Source organism: Hemicordylus capensis, chromosome 5 (genome assembly GCF_027244095.1).
Source record: "Hemicordylus capensis ecotype Gifberg chromosome 5, rHemCap1.1.pri, whole genome shotgun sequence".
Taxonomy (NCBI): Eukaryota; Metazoa; Chordata; class Lepidosauria; order Squamata; family Cordylidae; genus Hemicordylus; species Hemicordylus capensis.
The window spans coordinates 27,310,190-27,325,133 of record NC_069661.1 but is presented as its reverse complement, the minus strand read 5'-3'; the positions used below and the strand labels follow the sequence as shown (position 1 = coordinate 27,325,133).

Here is a 14,944-nt window from a genome sequence, read left to right as displayed (position 1 = left end):
AATCTCTTAAGAGAATCTTCAGCACTTTCATCCAACTACTATCCTCAGGGTTCTTTGAGAAATATCATGACAGTTAAATTAGTACAAAACCAGCTTCCTATGTAGATGTGCCCAACAAACAAACTCCAGCAATCCCCAAGATGACTCTGTTATTCCTGAATGTAGAAAGATTGATTAAAAAATTGCCTAAGAGTTACCCTGAAAGTGAGGGGGGGGGAGAGAAGTTCCCTGAAACCACCTACCCATTTTGCTGCTCATTGTCACCCTGGTTCTCTCTGAATCCTCTTCGCTGCCCCTCTGCAACCTCTTGGGCATTTTCGTTGAAAGGGCTGTTCGAGGATGTACTGTATGTGGGCTGCCACGGGATATTAACTGCAGGCTTAGCAGCACTCTGCACAGGTGAACGCTGGTCAGTATTAGATTTGGCATTTGCATGCAGTCCGGAGGCAGTGAATGGGGGAGGCGTGACAGTAGCCAGTGGTGGAGGGGAAGCACGTGATGAAAAACTTGCATGGGCTGGAGTGAAGGCAGACGATGGTGATGGAATGGAAGTGACCTTGGAGGATGACATAGCCCCAAATGGCCTTGGGGCTTTATTGAAGGCCATGTTGGCTGTGGGTGAAACTTTGGGCGCGACTGCAGATGCAATGGGCACAGGCTTAACTAGTTCCTTAGGCTCTACCTATGTGAAACAAAAACAAAAACACACAAGAAAGCCACACGAGTGCGCACACAAAAATGGCATGCAGAATACCACTGTCATCTGCAGCCATTTCATTTGAAATACAGACGGATGACAATGATTGGTTGCAGTAACACAACTTCACCCAGAACAAACTTCAGAACTAGCTCTGAATTGCATGCATTGAGGAGGAAAAGAGTTGAACGTGCACAATAATCTTAAGAGCTTATCTTGGCCAGAGTATTTCATACTCAAATTGGACTTGAGAGGGAGAAAGTGAGACTCACCCAGTGCAAGGAACAGAAATAATTAGCAGAAGGAATAAATATCCTTAATACGTTTTTTACTTTGGGGGCTGGATTCAGAGAACCATGTGCCCAAGGCAGTTCTAGACTTGCTTTTATACAACGAAAGGTCCAGAATGGCCAGTTTCTTAAAACCACGGTGAGTTTCTAGACGTATTCTGCAATGGGGCAGGAGGTTTTGCTGTTCAAGAAGAAAAAAAAATAAGTTCTGGTGCCAAGGCTTGGATGCATCTAAAATAACTCGTTGGATCCTAAACTTCATTTACACCATGAAAAATCACTAGCAAGAAGTCAGGAATTCCTGATTTCACAGCTCTGACTAGTACCTGAACTAAGATTTGAAAAAGGAAAGCTCAAAATGAGGTGTGAAACACCTCTCATTTTGACATTATTTCTGTTCCTTTTTGCTTTACTGACCGAATTCACAAGACTCAGCTCTAAGGGAATCTTCTAAAATTAGATGCAGAGAAACATCTGCACCACCATGATCTAGCTATTGAGTGCGACAAAGGCATACAACAAGCATATTAAAAGATTGCCTATCCAAAAGAAGCATTTTCTCTGCGTTTGCAATCATAAGTTGCACTGTGATTTAATTTCTAGGGGCCCCCATCTATCTTGGATTACAACTGCTCATATTTTGTAATGTAATTTTAAAGATCCAAGAAGAATGTCCTCTTAAACAGATGTGTACACTGTTTATGTCACAAGGGAAGATTTACTTCTTTTCCCTGAGAATTTTGGAGAGGACTTTTCTCTCACAACTAAAGAATTGTGTGTTGCACCTGGTTTAACACAAGCGAATGAGAGGAATAGATGGAGTTTTAACCATATGGCTTGTTACTGATTACAACAGAAATTTCATAGGTATTTTTGCTTTTGTGCTGTTATCCAATTGCAAACACTTGTAATCCTGACATGCAGGTAGTTATGGCCAGGATGGAACACTCAGACAATAATCTCAAAAGGTTAGCAAAGAAGGAGATAGCTTTAGATGTGGGACCAAAGCCAGACAGAGCCCAAACAAACATCTTGATGCACCAAATTGAGCAGGAAATACTAGAAGAGCCCTTCAATGACAGGAGGAGGATTTCAGAGACGTGAGGAAGTTAACTGGCTGCAGCTATACTGGCCTGGATTTTAAGGAACAACATACCTGCTGCACAGGGACTGGGTCAGGTTTTGGTGCTGCAGGTGCTCTGAAAAAGAAAAAATACATATATAGGGCAGGTGAATTAAGCACAGACATACACCATCTATCCTCTAAGTCACATTAGAGTCTTCTAAAGGCACAATCCAGACAAAAATAAGGAGTTTGAGGACCCATTAATTTAAGTGCATGCTTAACGCACCTCTCTAAATCAATTTTTTTTAAATTGGTTATGGCGGTCATATAGTTTCACATTAGGTTATTAGTTTTCTTCAGTTCCAAAATCTTACTCCAACTTCAAGAAGCCAAAAGCTTTACTTAGCATTTGAATAGCAAGACATCTGCACTCCAGAAATAAAGAGAGAAAAAGAAGCACTCCAGAATATGTTGAACAGATTTGCAGCTGAACTGTTTCATGCAGAAGCCATTATGACCCAACACTACACACCAACAGTTTAACAACTAATGGAAACCACACAGATAACAGCTTGCAATTTAAAAGAAGATGAGGGAGACAAGGAAAAGTTATATATCTCAAGTAGTCAACAAGTTTTGCTTTTCTTAGATTAGTATTTACACAAGGAATTACACATAAAACAATACCAAAGTGAATGTGCAGGTTTCTGAATGGACAAGACACTTGAACTGACAGAAACCAAAATGTTTTTCTAAGATCTTTCACATTTGTCAGAGTGCTTTTTGCACATCTTTACTGAATTGGTCGTGGTAGTGGTCGTGATGAAGAAGATGATAGAGGATGCCTGTCTCCTATGTAGATGCAGCCCATTAACGAGACAAGGTGAGGTGACAGACTCAGATGGGGCTTGTGCCAGGGGGTCGTGAATGCAGACATCTCACTGCATCCCACCACCACCTTGAGTGGCAAGGTAGATGTTGCTTCACCTTGCTGCTCACTGCCACCACCTCCCCTGTTTGTGCCCCACCCTCCACCAGTGCTGTCCGACCTGCATTTCCTGGCTCGCGAGTGACTCATTATCCATCTGGATAGTTTCCTCCCTTGCTTGCTCAGAGTGAGAAAGAGATAAAAAGGACCCATCCAGGCAGATAGCAAACTGCAAACCACAAAGAGATAGCAAATTGCAAACTGGGCAATACTGACAGGTGGCACATGCCCTGCTACTGGCCACATCTCCTAACATGGGATATGCAGAGGGAAATATCTATAATTTATGAAACTGTGTCTCTTTTCTCTAGTATACATTTGAAATTTGTAAGGAACCGCAGAGGGAGAAACAGTATAAAAAAACTATCTCCCCACCCCACCACACACTTGCTTCCTAACAGCTTTTCCCTACTGTTTTTACATTCCAAAATTATACAGAATAACTGGTTGTTCTGGTAAGAATTAATCTGCCTACTTTACTTTCACGATAATCTTAATTGATAATTACCATGTTCACAAGTTAGCCCACTTCAGAATCAACCGTTCACATGTTCACCATCTTGAACTGGGGTGGATGGCATCACAAACTATGCCACTGACGTGTTCCTATGTGTCCCTACAGCTGTAGCAAATATGGTTCAAATTGGTTAGGTGGTTCCCAAGTTACCCCTCATGCCTCAAATGTTCATGTGCCCACCATATTGAATTGGGATGGATGACATCATCACAAACTATATCGTTGAGGTGTCCCTTTGTGTCACTTACTACAGCTGCATCAGATTTGGTCCAAATCAGTCAGGCAATCCACAAGCTAGCCCACTTGCACCTCAAATGTTCAAACATCTGCCATTTTGATTCAGAGTGGATGACATCAAAAACCATGCCGTTGAGGTATCCCTGTGCACCCCTACAACTATACCAAATTTGGTTCATATTGGTCCAGGCATTGCAAAGTTGATGAGTGGGGCGGGAGGGGGGGGCAGACAGGAAGACAGACAGACACAGAATGCTGGGTGATCTCATAAGCTGACTTTCCTTAAGGAAAGAAAGGAAGATTTTATGGCTCTGCAGTTGAAAATAAAATGTTACATTTGTGCAGGAAGAAAACCACAATGAACAAGTTCTGTGCAATTAGGGGAAAATTAAATGCTTTAAAGTCTCATAAATTTTGAGCTGATGCAATTGCTTTCAAACAGTTACCATATTTTCCCCCAAATAAATATCTGCCATGAGATTCCTAAAATGCTCTGTTATTACTCAATTCAGGCTGTTGTGTAAGATGAAGGACAGAACCTTTATTTAAAAACAAGTGGGGCCATCAAAATATGAATGAGAAAATTTCTGTGGTTATGAAAAAATAGAGAGGAAAACCCAAACAAAATATTTGCAGAGCTTTGGCACACATATATCCATCCATGCTACCTTTGAGTGTGGATTCTCAGTTGGTGTTACAGCTGTAAGTGTTCACTCCATGGGTCCATTCACATTTTAAGTTAATGGCATGGAAGCAGTTTCCCATCATGAGGTCCTATATTGCTGTGTTAAGCATCTGAATAAAGAACCATATGGATAAGGCTACTGATATGGGCCCTTCCCACCTGTTCATTGCTCTGACTTCTGGTCATGTTGACTGGGTAGTAAGGTCCTACATGTCCTCACTTCTCTTTTTGAAACTAAGCATGATATAAGGATTAAGACAGCTACTATAACAAAGCACAGTTAGCTAGCTTTAACAAGAGTATGCAAACCCAGTTCACAATTCCACAGTTATGCCAACCATGGTTAGCATAAATGTCAGTGCACACAATGCTTCACCCCCCCCCCAAAAAAGAGTAAAGAAATGGGGATGGTATTTGTGCAAGAATGGAGAAGAGAGAGATTTGTGAATGTGCTTCAGATCTTTTAACCTTGGTAAGAGAATGGGAACATGATGCTTAAAAGGCCAGAGACTGAAAATCTTTAAAAAGAATCAATTACTCTTTACCCTTTATTAATAATTACTAGAAAAGAAAAGCACAAACATCAGGGGTTTTTCATATGTTTTATTATAATTAACTAAGTGTATTAATATGCACTTGAGTAATTTTGTACTTAAGAGCACTGTTTATCTATTTGTGTATTTTAACTACCTTGGCTAAGATCTAAAAATTCAATTACAAATTTAAAACAAGTCAACATTGTTTAAAATGTCACACCATTTCTCTCTAGTAAGGAAGGATAACAGTTGACCAACCACCAAAGAAGTGCTACATGTATTCATGTGACTGCTTATGCCACAACAAGGTATTCCTTACTATCTTTGCCAAAGGCACACATTCTATTCCTGTGTGATGGACAAAGAGAAGATGAGATAAAGTCACTTTGAACTATTCCAGCACAATCATATCAGACAAATGGAACAATGTGCTCCTTGCTACAGGAAATGTGGGCAGCAAGCTCTTCGTTCTTTACATTCTTGTTTTATTCACCTTTTCCTGCTTATTTCAGACATGAAAATAGGTTAGCATAACACGAAGAAGTCTGGCAACCATTATCCAGAGATCTGGAAATTTGTGTGTCATGCCAAAGACTGTCTTATTTCAAGTTGTTACTATAACTTGCATTGCAATATGAAAAATGGGGAAGGAAAGCAATGAAAAAGACAGCACGGCATAGTAGCTAGAGGGCTCCACTCGGCCCAGGGGAACCTGTTTAGAAGTCTGGCATGGATGGAGCTCATGGGCAATAAGTAGGCTTAGGCCACATGCCATGTTTGAACATTCTTCAAACTGTGCACATTGTGAATGGGAGAAGGGTCAGCTAGTGTCACCCTGGCAGGCTTCTTAGCTACAGCTCTCCCTAGGAATAGTGGGTGGTTTCACATGACCACCAGAAAGCAAGTTGGCGGGAACCACTAATGCCCAGTGAGTGCATGCTCCTGGCACGAGCAGCTACTTCCACCCATTTCTGTGTCATCCACGCCCAACAAAGTTGGGTTCCTCGGCCAGACTTCCCTCCAGGAACTAGACATACATAACTTTCATCTGAAGCTGGGGGACTGATATTGGGTTTCCGGAATGAAGTGTAGCTTAGGATCCCCTAACATTGGCAGGTTCAGACAACACCCAAATGGGAAGAAGTAGCTGCTGGTTTCGTGAGCACTCATTTGCTGGAAACTGATGTGTCTGCCAGCTTACTTTACTGTTGTTTCTGGAGGAGTTTCTTCCTGTGATTTTGAATCACAGACAGAAATGTTTCCTGGGTATAGCATTTGCCTCTACAAACGCTGTACCGAGGGAGAGCCAGGGGCCATGGCTAAGGAGTGTGCCAATGCAGAGGGCGAGGATAGCCAGCATATTCCCACTTACCCTGTACATTGCTACCCTGTATGTCCAAAAAGGGCTTCTCTCTCTCTCTCTCCTTAACATATTTCATCAGTTCATTGCAAGAATGAAGTTTGACAATCCCACGGGACCCTGAGGTCCTCAGAAATATGCATCCTACTGAGGAAGAGTACTACTTCTAGAAAGCAATCCACCTCTTGCAGATTAACAGCCAACCAAGTATACTAGTGTTGTGAATGTCATTTCATTTGTGACAGAAGAACAAAGTTTGTTGTACAAATAGTTGCACAATTTTGCCTTTTTCAAAGCAGGAATCTCTCACCACAATGATGGAAATTCAAAAAGAGTGAATATTGATATTGTTTTTCAGAGAAGGCAGAGGATATAATACTTGAACCTGAGGCAGTCTAACATTCACCAAGATATATCATAGTTTCTGGAGATCTTCTGCACACAAAAACAAAAGTTACAATCCGAAACTGGTAGCAGCATTATTTAGAGATCAACAGATCTTTTGTGGAACAAAGTTTTGTGGACTAGAACCCAACAGACTAAATTCAAGTCAAACCCAAAGTTTGTGTTCCTTATTTAACTGATTTATGTTGTCCATTAACAAAAAACTAATTACTAGAGGCCATTGCAACCATGACAATAATCATCATTTTAAACAGTTGCCTAATGAATCACAATACCAGTGATCAGAAGTGTTTGCTCTATTAATCAGAAGGAGCAATAAAGATTTTTTTTGTTTTTCTTCAGATCAGTATAAAGTATTAGTTTACACTGGGCAAGGGAGCTAGAAAGAGGGATCAGTCTGACAGATCTGCATGCCAAGAGACGTCATGTAAGACGTCTCATGTCTTACATGTCTTCATGTAAGAGAGAAAATTCTGCCATAAGTGGCTTTTTCAGTCTTCACAATGCTACAGTATTAGCAAGCAAAAGGTCCAAAAGCCCCAAGAGGGCTGTAAGCCCCAAGAAGCAGTGGAAGGGATTCAGCCACTGGGAAGGCAAACCTTGGGCTGAATCAGGTTTCTAAATGGAGTACAGGAAAGTTTGATAACAGGAGTGAGAGTGAGCTTCACCTCACCATACCATCCTGCCACAACTGCAGTGGGAAGTCTGCCTTAGGACAGGGCTTGAAAAATCCCAGGTATAGGGAGTCATGGTGCCTAGAAATTTAACTGCAGCTTTTAGGCTGGGATATTCAAGAACATATTTTATTTAATATAATCTTTATTTATTCCAGGCAGCCCCGTTTCTGTTCGAAGCATGTTACTTTTAAAGGGGGATAAAAAGTTAATTCATCATTCCCCTCTACAATGTCCATCACTAAGTCCGCTAATTTTGTCAAGTGTCGACTGTCCGGCTCCTAAATTTTTGGGCAATTTAGATCCAAAGAAGATTGGCCAAAGCCGGCCTTAGGAGAAGCACAATTGCTATAGCAGCTAAGAACTGTGAGGAGACAAAGTAATTTAGGTCTGAACTTCCCCTTTCAGAAGCCCAGCGTCTCCTGCCCGCCCAATGGGTTGCAATTGTGGTGTTCAGCCTCTAGTTTATAATGTCTACATACAGAATGTGAGAGCTGATATGTAATACACCTTCATACTTCCTCTGAGCATAGGGCAAAAGAGAGAGACATGCATGTGATCAGTCAAATATGAAAAAATGGTCAAATATTTTTAAAACGTTAACTTTAATAAAATCTCTTTTGTACAATATCTCAATTGTACAAAATCAATTTCTTTGATACTTCTGCTCATTACAACAAATTAGTTAACTAACTGTAAAACAAATGGAATTAACTGTTTAAAATTGTAATGAACTATGTTTGATAATGGTACACAAGGCTCCTATAAACATGAATAATGCCCTGAACAATTCTGCCCATGTGATGCGTCGCTTTTTACGATTATACAGTACTGACATTATTTGACTGGTCAGCTGACCAGCATGCCAACCCTACTTCTTCCCATTATGTGCTGCACACGCACACACATACACAATATTATTCCATCTCTAGATTTCTGTATTAGGTAAAATCAAGCAGATGTAACTATTCCTAATCTGTAGCCGACATGGCAATCTGCTTGTGTATAAACAGTAGTTAGGTTGAAAGAACTATGAATTTATTTATTTTTTACACACTACAAGCAGTTTATTAGTAAACTGAAAAAATATATATATAAGCAATTCTAGTTATACTCTCAAAAGTGTTTAACTGATAACACACGTTATTGGAGAAAGCGCTTCCAAACAGATAATCATACTCTACAGAGCTAACACGGTGTCATTAGACATTAAAATTAAAAGCCAAAATTTGCCAAACATTTTGACCATAAATGGTCCTCTTCAGCAGCTTAAACTGATGAGTTCTTTAAAAGAAATTGTCTCCATCTTCCAGATCCGGATGAACAGGACCAGGCTTTCCCTGTAATGAACTCTCTTCACTTTCATAATTCCTAAAAGAAGGTATATTACTTTAAAAATTATACAATTTTTAAATTGTATAATAATTTACAAACCAATATGGTAAACAATGCCAACCTTTTCATTTTATCTATAAAATAATCAATAGAACATACTACTTTCAGAAACTGGAACATTAAAGAAACTCAAAGCTTTTGCAACCATGTGAGTGACACTCACATTTCAAAGCTTCAAAAACCCCTATTAGCTTTGTTACAATTCTCCCACCTATGGAGAAAATGGTGGTGCTTTCAACGGCACATTTCATTTGTATTGTGACAACCCTACTAAACAGATTTAAGACTATTCACTAAAATATGTTTATCAATTGCTGAAATTCTGCACAGTGTAATATGGATAGTTCTGTACCGTCCACACTGTTGCACAAGAGAGGTCTTGAACTAATATCTGAAGTTATGAAACTGCATAGTGTCATATCTGTTGGAAATAATGGGTGACTGCACAAGTTTACACAGTTCAGGAGTGCTCTTGCGCAACAGTGTAGGCAGAATTTAGACACCTGCAATGAAAAACCACCTGCATTACACTGTGCAGAATGTCAGCCAATAGGCATAGTGTTTTACTTATCTGCTTTGAGTACCTCATTGCTTTCATCACAATCAGCAGTTTCCAATAGCATTTTAAAAAACATACTATTAAATGCAATGACTATCAATAGAGTTAAAGGGAGGGGGAAATGAATATGCAAGACTAACAAGTGATCATCAGCAGATGTTTCATTATAAAAGGTTTACCAAAGCCAAAAAGGTTGATGATTGTTTTATTTCAGCAAATGGACAATAATCCCAGTGCAAAAGCTTAGTATGGTAGAAGTATTTTAGTCATTGTGCTAAACTTAGGAAACTAGCAGGAGATAAATATTAGCGTGCCATGTTGCAACACAGGGCTCAAGCAGAGAATCTTTGGAAACAGAGTTAATTAGTGACAATTATTAACAAATGTACTTGTTTAATAGCCACAATATGATCTCTAAATGGGATATTTTGATAATGAATAGTTTAAGTATCAACCTTGTATTAGAATGATTACTACTTATTTGTATAGTTCTTTCTCAAGTACTAAAATTAAAGACGACGTTATGAAGACATCACAGCTATTAAATGGAAGCCACCAATCCCTTCCATCCTAGGTAAAGTTTCCCAGCACTTGGAATGAATTGCTTTTTACAGCTTTAATTACAGTAATAAATATGTGCAGTACAGTAATAAAGATGTACACAATTTAATTCACTGTTTTCCCCAAGGAGAATTAAATACATGTTTCTTCTCAGAGAACAAACTCCATCCTCACCCAATTTATTCTGCAACAAGTTATAATAAGTTCATTCTAATTAATCTGCTTGAAACAATTGTGGAATAAACTCATGGCAAAGCTTTAAAGACAAAGAACCAATCCAGGGGGCAACTAGCATTTGTGGCAGAATATCAGACCAACACCAAAAGCTAAAAATAAAGAGAGCATCCCCTCTCCCTTTACCAAAAGAATTCAAAAAAATAATTATTTTAGCAGAAACTGAAAACAGATTCAACCTCGTCTGCCCACTCTGCTTTCCTAACCCATTGACATTCTAAATATGTTCTGAAAAATAATGTTTACTAGCTGGGCCAGATGCAGAGCATCTGTGCTGCCGGCCGGCCGGCCCACCCACCACCGCATTCTCCCCCCGCCAGCCCACCCACCGCCTTTTTCTCCCCACTCCCAACTGATTTTCCGGCTTCTCTCCCCCCCCCCCACCCCGCTCGTTTCTGGCGGGCCAGCTGGCTTCTTCTCCCACCCACTCACCCTCTGCCGGTTTCTGTTTAAGAACATAAGACCAGCCCTGCTGGATCAGGTCTGAGGCCCATCTAGTTCAGCATCCTGTTTCTCAGTGGCCCACAAGATGCTGCTGGAATCCACAGGCAGGAGTTAAGGGCATAACCTCTCTCCAGCTGTTACTGCCCTGCAACTGGTACTCAGAGGCATCCTGCCTTTGAGGCTGGAAGTGGCCTAAAGGCCTCCAACTAGTAGCCGATGATAGACCTCTCCCCCATGAAGTTATCCAAACCCCTCTTAAAGCCATCCAGGTTGTTGGCTGACACCACATCTCGTGGCAGAGAATTCAGTTGATTGTGCATTGTGAGAAAAAGTACTTCCGTTTGTTGGTCCTAGATTTTCTGGCAAACAATTTCATGGGATGAACACAGGTTCTAGAGTTATGTAAGAGGGAGAAGAATGTCTCTTTATCAACTTTCTCCACACCATGCATGATTTTATAGACTTCTATCATGTCTCCCCACAGCCATCTTTTTTCTAAACTAAATAGCCCCAGGTGTTGTAGTCTTGCCTCATAAGAAAGGCGCTCTAGTTGCCCTCTTCTGCACCTTTTCCAGTTCTACAATGCCCTTCTTTAGATGTGGTGACCAGAATTGTACGCAGTACTCCTGGTGTGGCCGCACCATCATTTTCTATAAGGGCATTATAATATTAACCATTTTATTTCCAATCCCCTTCCTAATGATCCCTAGCATGGAATAGGCCTTTTTCACAGCTCCCGCACATTGAGTCGACACTTTCAACAAGCTGTTCACCACGGCCCCAAGATCCCTCTCCTGGTCAGTCACCGACAGCTCAGATCCCATCAGTGCATGCTTGAAGTTGGGGTTTTTTGACCCAGTGTGCATCACCTTATACTTGCCAACACTGAACCGCATTTGCCACTTTGTCGCCCACTCACCCAGTTGGGAGAGATCCTTTTGGAGCTCCTGACAATCCGTTTTGGATTTCATCACCCGAAAGAGTTTGGTATCATCTGCAAATCTGGCCATCTCTCCGCTTACCCTTACTTTGAGATCATTTATGAATAAATTTAAAAGCACTGATTCCAGTACAGATCCCTGGGGGACCCCACTTCTTTCTTACTTCCATTGTGAAAACCCTCCATTTACACCTGCCCTCTGTTTCCTGTCTTTCAACCATTTAGCAATCCACACACATACCTGTCCCCTTATCCCATGACTGATAAGTTTCCTCAGGAGTCTTTGATGAGAAACTTTGTCGAAAGCTTTTTGGAAGTCCAGGTATATTATGTCAATGGGATCACCTTGATCCACACACTTGTTGACACACTCAAAGAACTCCAAAAGATTTATGAGGCAAGATTTACCTTTGCAGAAGCCATGTTGGTTCTCTCCCAGCAGGGCCTGTTCTTATATGTGCTTTACATTATCCTTGAGGATGCTTTCCATCAATTTGCCTGGAACAGACGTTAGGCTAACTGGCCTGTAATTTCCCGGATCACCCCGCATCCCTTTTTTAAAATTGGTGTTACATTTGCTACTTTCCAGTCCTCTGGTACAGAGCCCGATTGCAGGGATAAGTTCTATATTTTAGCAAGGAGGTTGGCAATTTCACATTTGAGATCTTTGAGGACTCCTGGATGGATGCCATCCAGCTCTGGCGATTTTCTAGTTTTAACTTTTTCCAGATAGTTTAGAACATCTTCTCTTGTCACTTCTATCTGACTCAGTTCTTTAGCCTCCATCCACAAAAAGCCTGGTTCAGGAACAGGTATATGCTCAGTATCCTCTGCCGTGAAGACGGACACAAAGAACTCATTTAGCTTCTCTGCAACCTCCATATCCTCCTTAATAATCCCTTTCACTCCCTCATTGTCTAAGGGTCCAACTGCCTCCCTGGCAGGTTTGCTGCTTCTGATGTATTTAAAGAAGTTTTTGTTATTCCCCTTGATACTTTTAGCTAAATGTTCCTCAAACTCTCTTTTTATCTCCCTTATTGTCACCTTGCATTTCTTTTGCCAGAGTTTGTGTTCCTTTCTGTTCTCTTCATTTGGACAGGCTTTCCAATTTCGGAATGAAGTCTTTTCCCCTTCTATGGCTTCCTTCACGGTACCTGTTAGCCAGGCTGGTATCCTCTTGAACTTGATGGTACCTTTTCTCCTTTTGGGTATACAATCTAACTGGGCTTCTAGTATTGTGGTTTTGAGTAAACTCCATGCATTCTGGAGAGAAGTGACTCTCCTGATTTTCCCTTTCAGCTTTCTTTTAACCATACTCCTCATTTTGGAGAAGTTTCCTCTTCTGAAATTCAAAGTTTCTGTGTTAGACTTCCTTGGTGATTCTCTCCCCGCACATATGATGAATTTGACTGCACTATGGTCACTGTTCCCTAAAGGGTCAATGACAGTGACATCATGCACCAAGTCCTGGGTGCCACTCAGGATTAAGTTCAAGGTCACCTTCTCTCTGGTTGGTTCCAAGGCCAACTGCTCTAAGGTACATTCAGCGTATCTAGAAATTTGACCTCTCTGTCATTACCTGACTGAATTTACCCAGTCTATGTGTGGGTAATTGAAGTCACCCATTATTACAGCCCTCCCTCTCCTTGATGCCTCCCTGATTTCCTCCTGCAACTCCCAGTCATTGTCAGCATTTTGATCCGGAGGGCGATAGCACGTCCCCAGTAGCATGTTTCTTTTCGGGCTTTGTATTGTCACCCACAGGGTTTCTGTGGAGGACTACAGTCTACCTAGGTTTTCTAGCTTGTTAGATTCTATCCCTTCTTTAACTTACAGTGCTACTCCACCTCCAAGGCACCCCTCCCTGTCCTTTCTATAGTTCTTATATCCAGGGATAACAGTGTCCCACTGGTTCTCACTGTTCCACCATGTTTCTGTTATGCCCAAAATGTCTATTTCTGCGTTAGCAACCAAGCACTCTAGCTCACCCATCTTGGCTCGGAGGCTTCTGGCATTGGCATATAAGCACCTATACGCTGAATCTCTTACCTGGTGTATGCTATCTTTTTTTTTTCCTCTTTGACCAGCTGGCACAGCCTTCTGTCTGCTCTTTATGTAGTTCTGCTCTGTCCCCTACTGTTTTATATTTATATATGGTTAGCCAGCCAGCTGGCTTATTCTTGCCCACCTGCATGTACTCAACCCAATTCCAAGTGGTCCAGCTGCAGTTCCCAAGCCTAATGGTCTACATCAGACAATTTACTGCAGCTGTATCAAACTTCTGGCAAGTATTTCAGCTGTCTTATCAGGAGTGGGCACTAGGTAGCTCCTAGGTGCCCACCTAGGAAGAGAAGTACCCACATCTCCAGGTGTTTGCGTTTACTTCCTCCCTTCCAGCAAATACTGCAAATCCGATTGGCTAGCTGAGTGAGGACATGGCTGTGCCATTTTTAATCTTGTTCTCTTCAGGTACTCAGGGTTTATTATTTATTATTATTATTATTATTATTATTATTATTATTATTATTATTATTATTATTACTACTACTACTACTACTACTACTACTACTACATTTATATCCTGCTCTTCCTCCAAGGAGCCCAGAGCGGTGTACTACATACTTGAGTTTCTCTTTCACAACAACCCTGTAAAGTAGGTTAGGCTGAGAGAGAAGTGACTGGCCCAGAGTCACCCAGCTAGTTTCATGGCTGAATGGGGATTTGAACTCGGGTCTCCCCGGTCCTAGTCCAGCACTCTAACCACTATACCACGCTGGCTCTCATGACAGGGTTGCTTTTACGTCCTCTCCCATTTATTTTCCTCCAACTTTCTCCCCCACAAAGCAACCTCTCTTGCAGCAAAATTATCCAGGAATTCAGTTTATGATATTAGAATCTCTTATTCTGCTGATGTAAGTTTTTGTATAAGCTGCCATTTTGTGACTGGCTCTACCTTCCCAAACCACTAGTTTGCGCTGGTAGCTCCCAAGGCTCTGGCAAAAAGCAGCTCCTAAAAGCCTTAAGTCTGCACACCCCTCTCTAGTTATCACACACACAGCACCTAATTTCACTGTAGGCACATTATTCTTGAGTCCAAAGGTTGTCAAGTGTCTGGAGCGGAAAAGCCAGCAGCAGATTCGCAGGCGGGTAGCAGACAGCAATGTCAGCAGGTGGTGAGGTAGCCTGTGCCACTTGTGACCAAGGAGGATCACCAGGCAATCACTTTGCACCTTGCCAGACTGGGGGAGAACAACTTTATATGCAAGCAGCAGCACAGGATTGGCTCCCTAGTGTCATCTGATTCCCTAGGCAGTGTTCCCTCTAACAGCGATTCCCAGATGTTGTTCACTACAACC

The 14,944-nt window shown here is 41.4% G+C and overlaps 1 protein-coding gene across 20 annotated transcripts in view; it reads right to left on the bottom strand.

Annotated features, from left to right (window-relative positions):
- The window catches only part of PDLIM5 (PDZ and LIM domain 5), a 196,140-nt gene that overhangs the window by 93,712 nt on the left and 87,484 nt on the right, over positions 1-14,944 (bottom strand). For 12 of the 20 annotated variants that reach the window (XM_053257569.1, XM_053257578.1, XM_053257582.1 and 9 more), the window contains exons 4-5: positions 2,144-2,186; positions 243-682 (exon numbers count right to left, since the gene is read on the bottom strand). In XM_053257569.1, the coding sequence (XP_053113544.1) occupies positions 243-682; positions 2,144-2,186 (483 nt within the window). Of the gene's footprint in view, positions 1-242; positions 683-2,143; positions 2,187-3,102; positions 3,211-14,944 lie in introns of all 20 variants that reach the window. The other 8 variants (XM_053257576.1, XM_053257577.1, XM_053257587.1 and 5 more) reach the window with 5 other exon arrangements.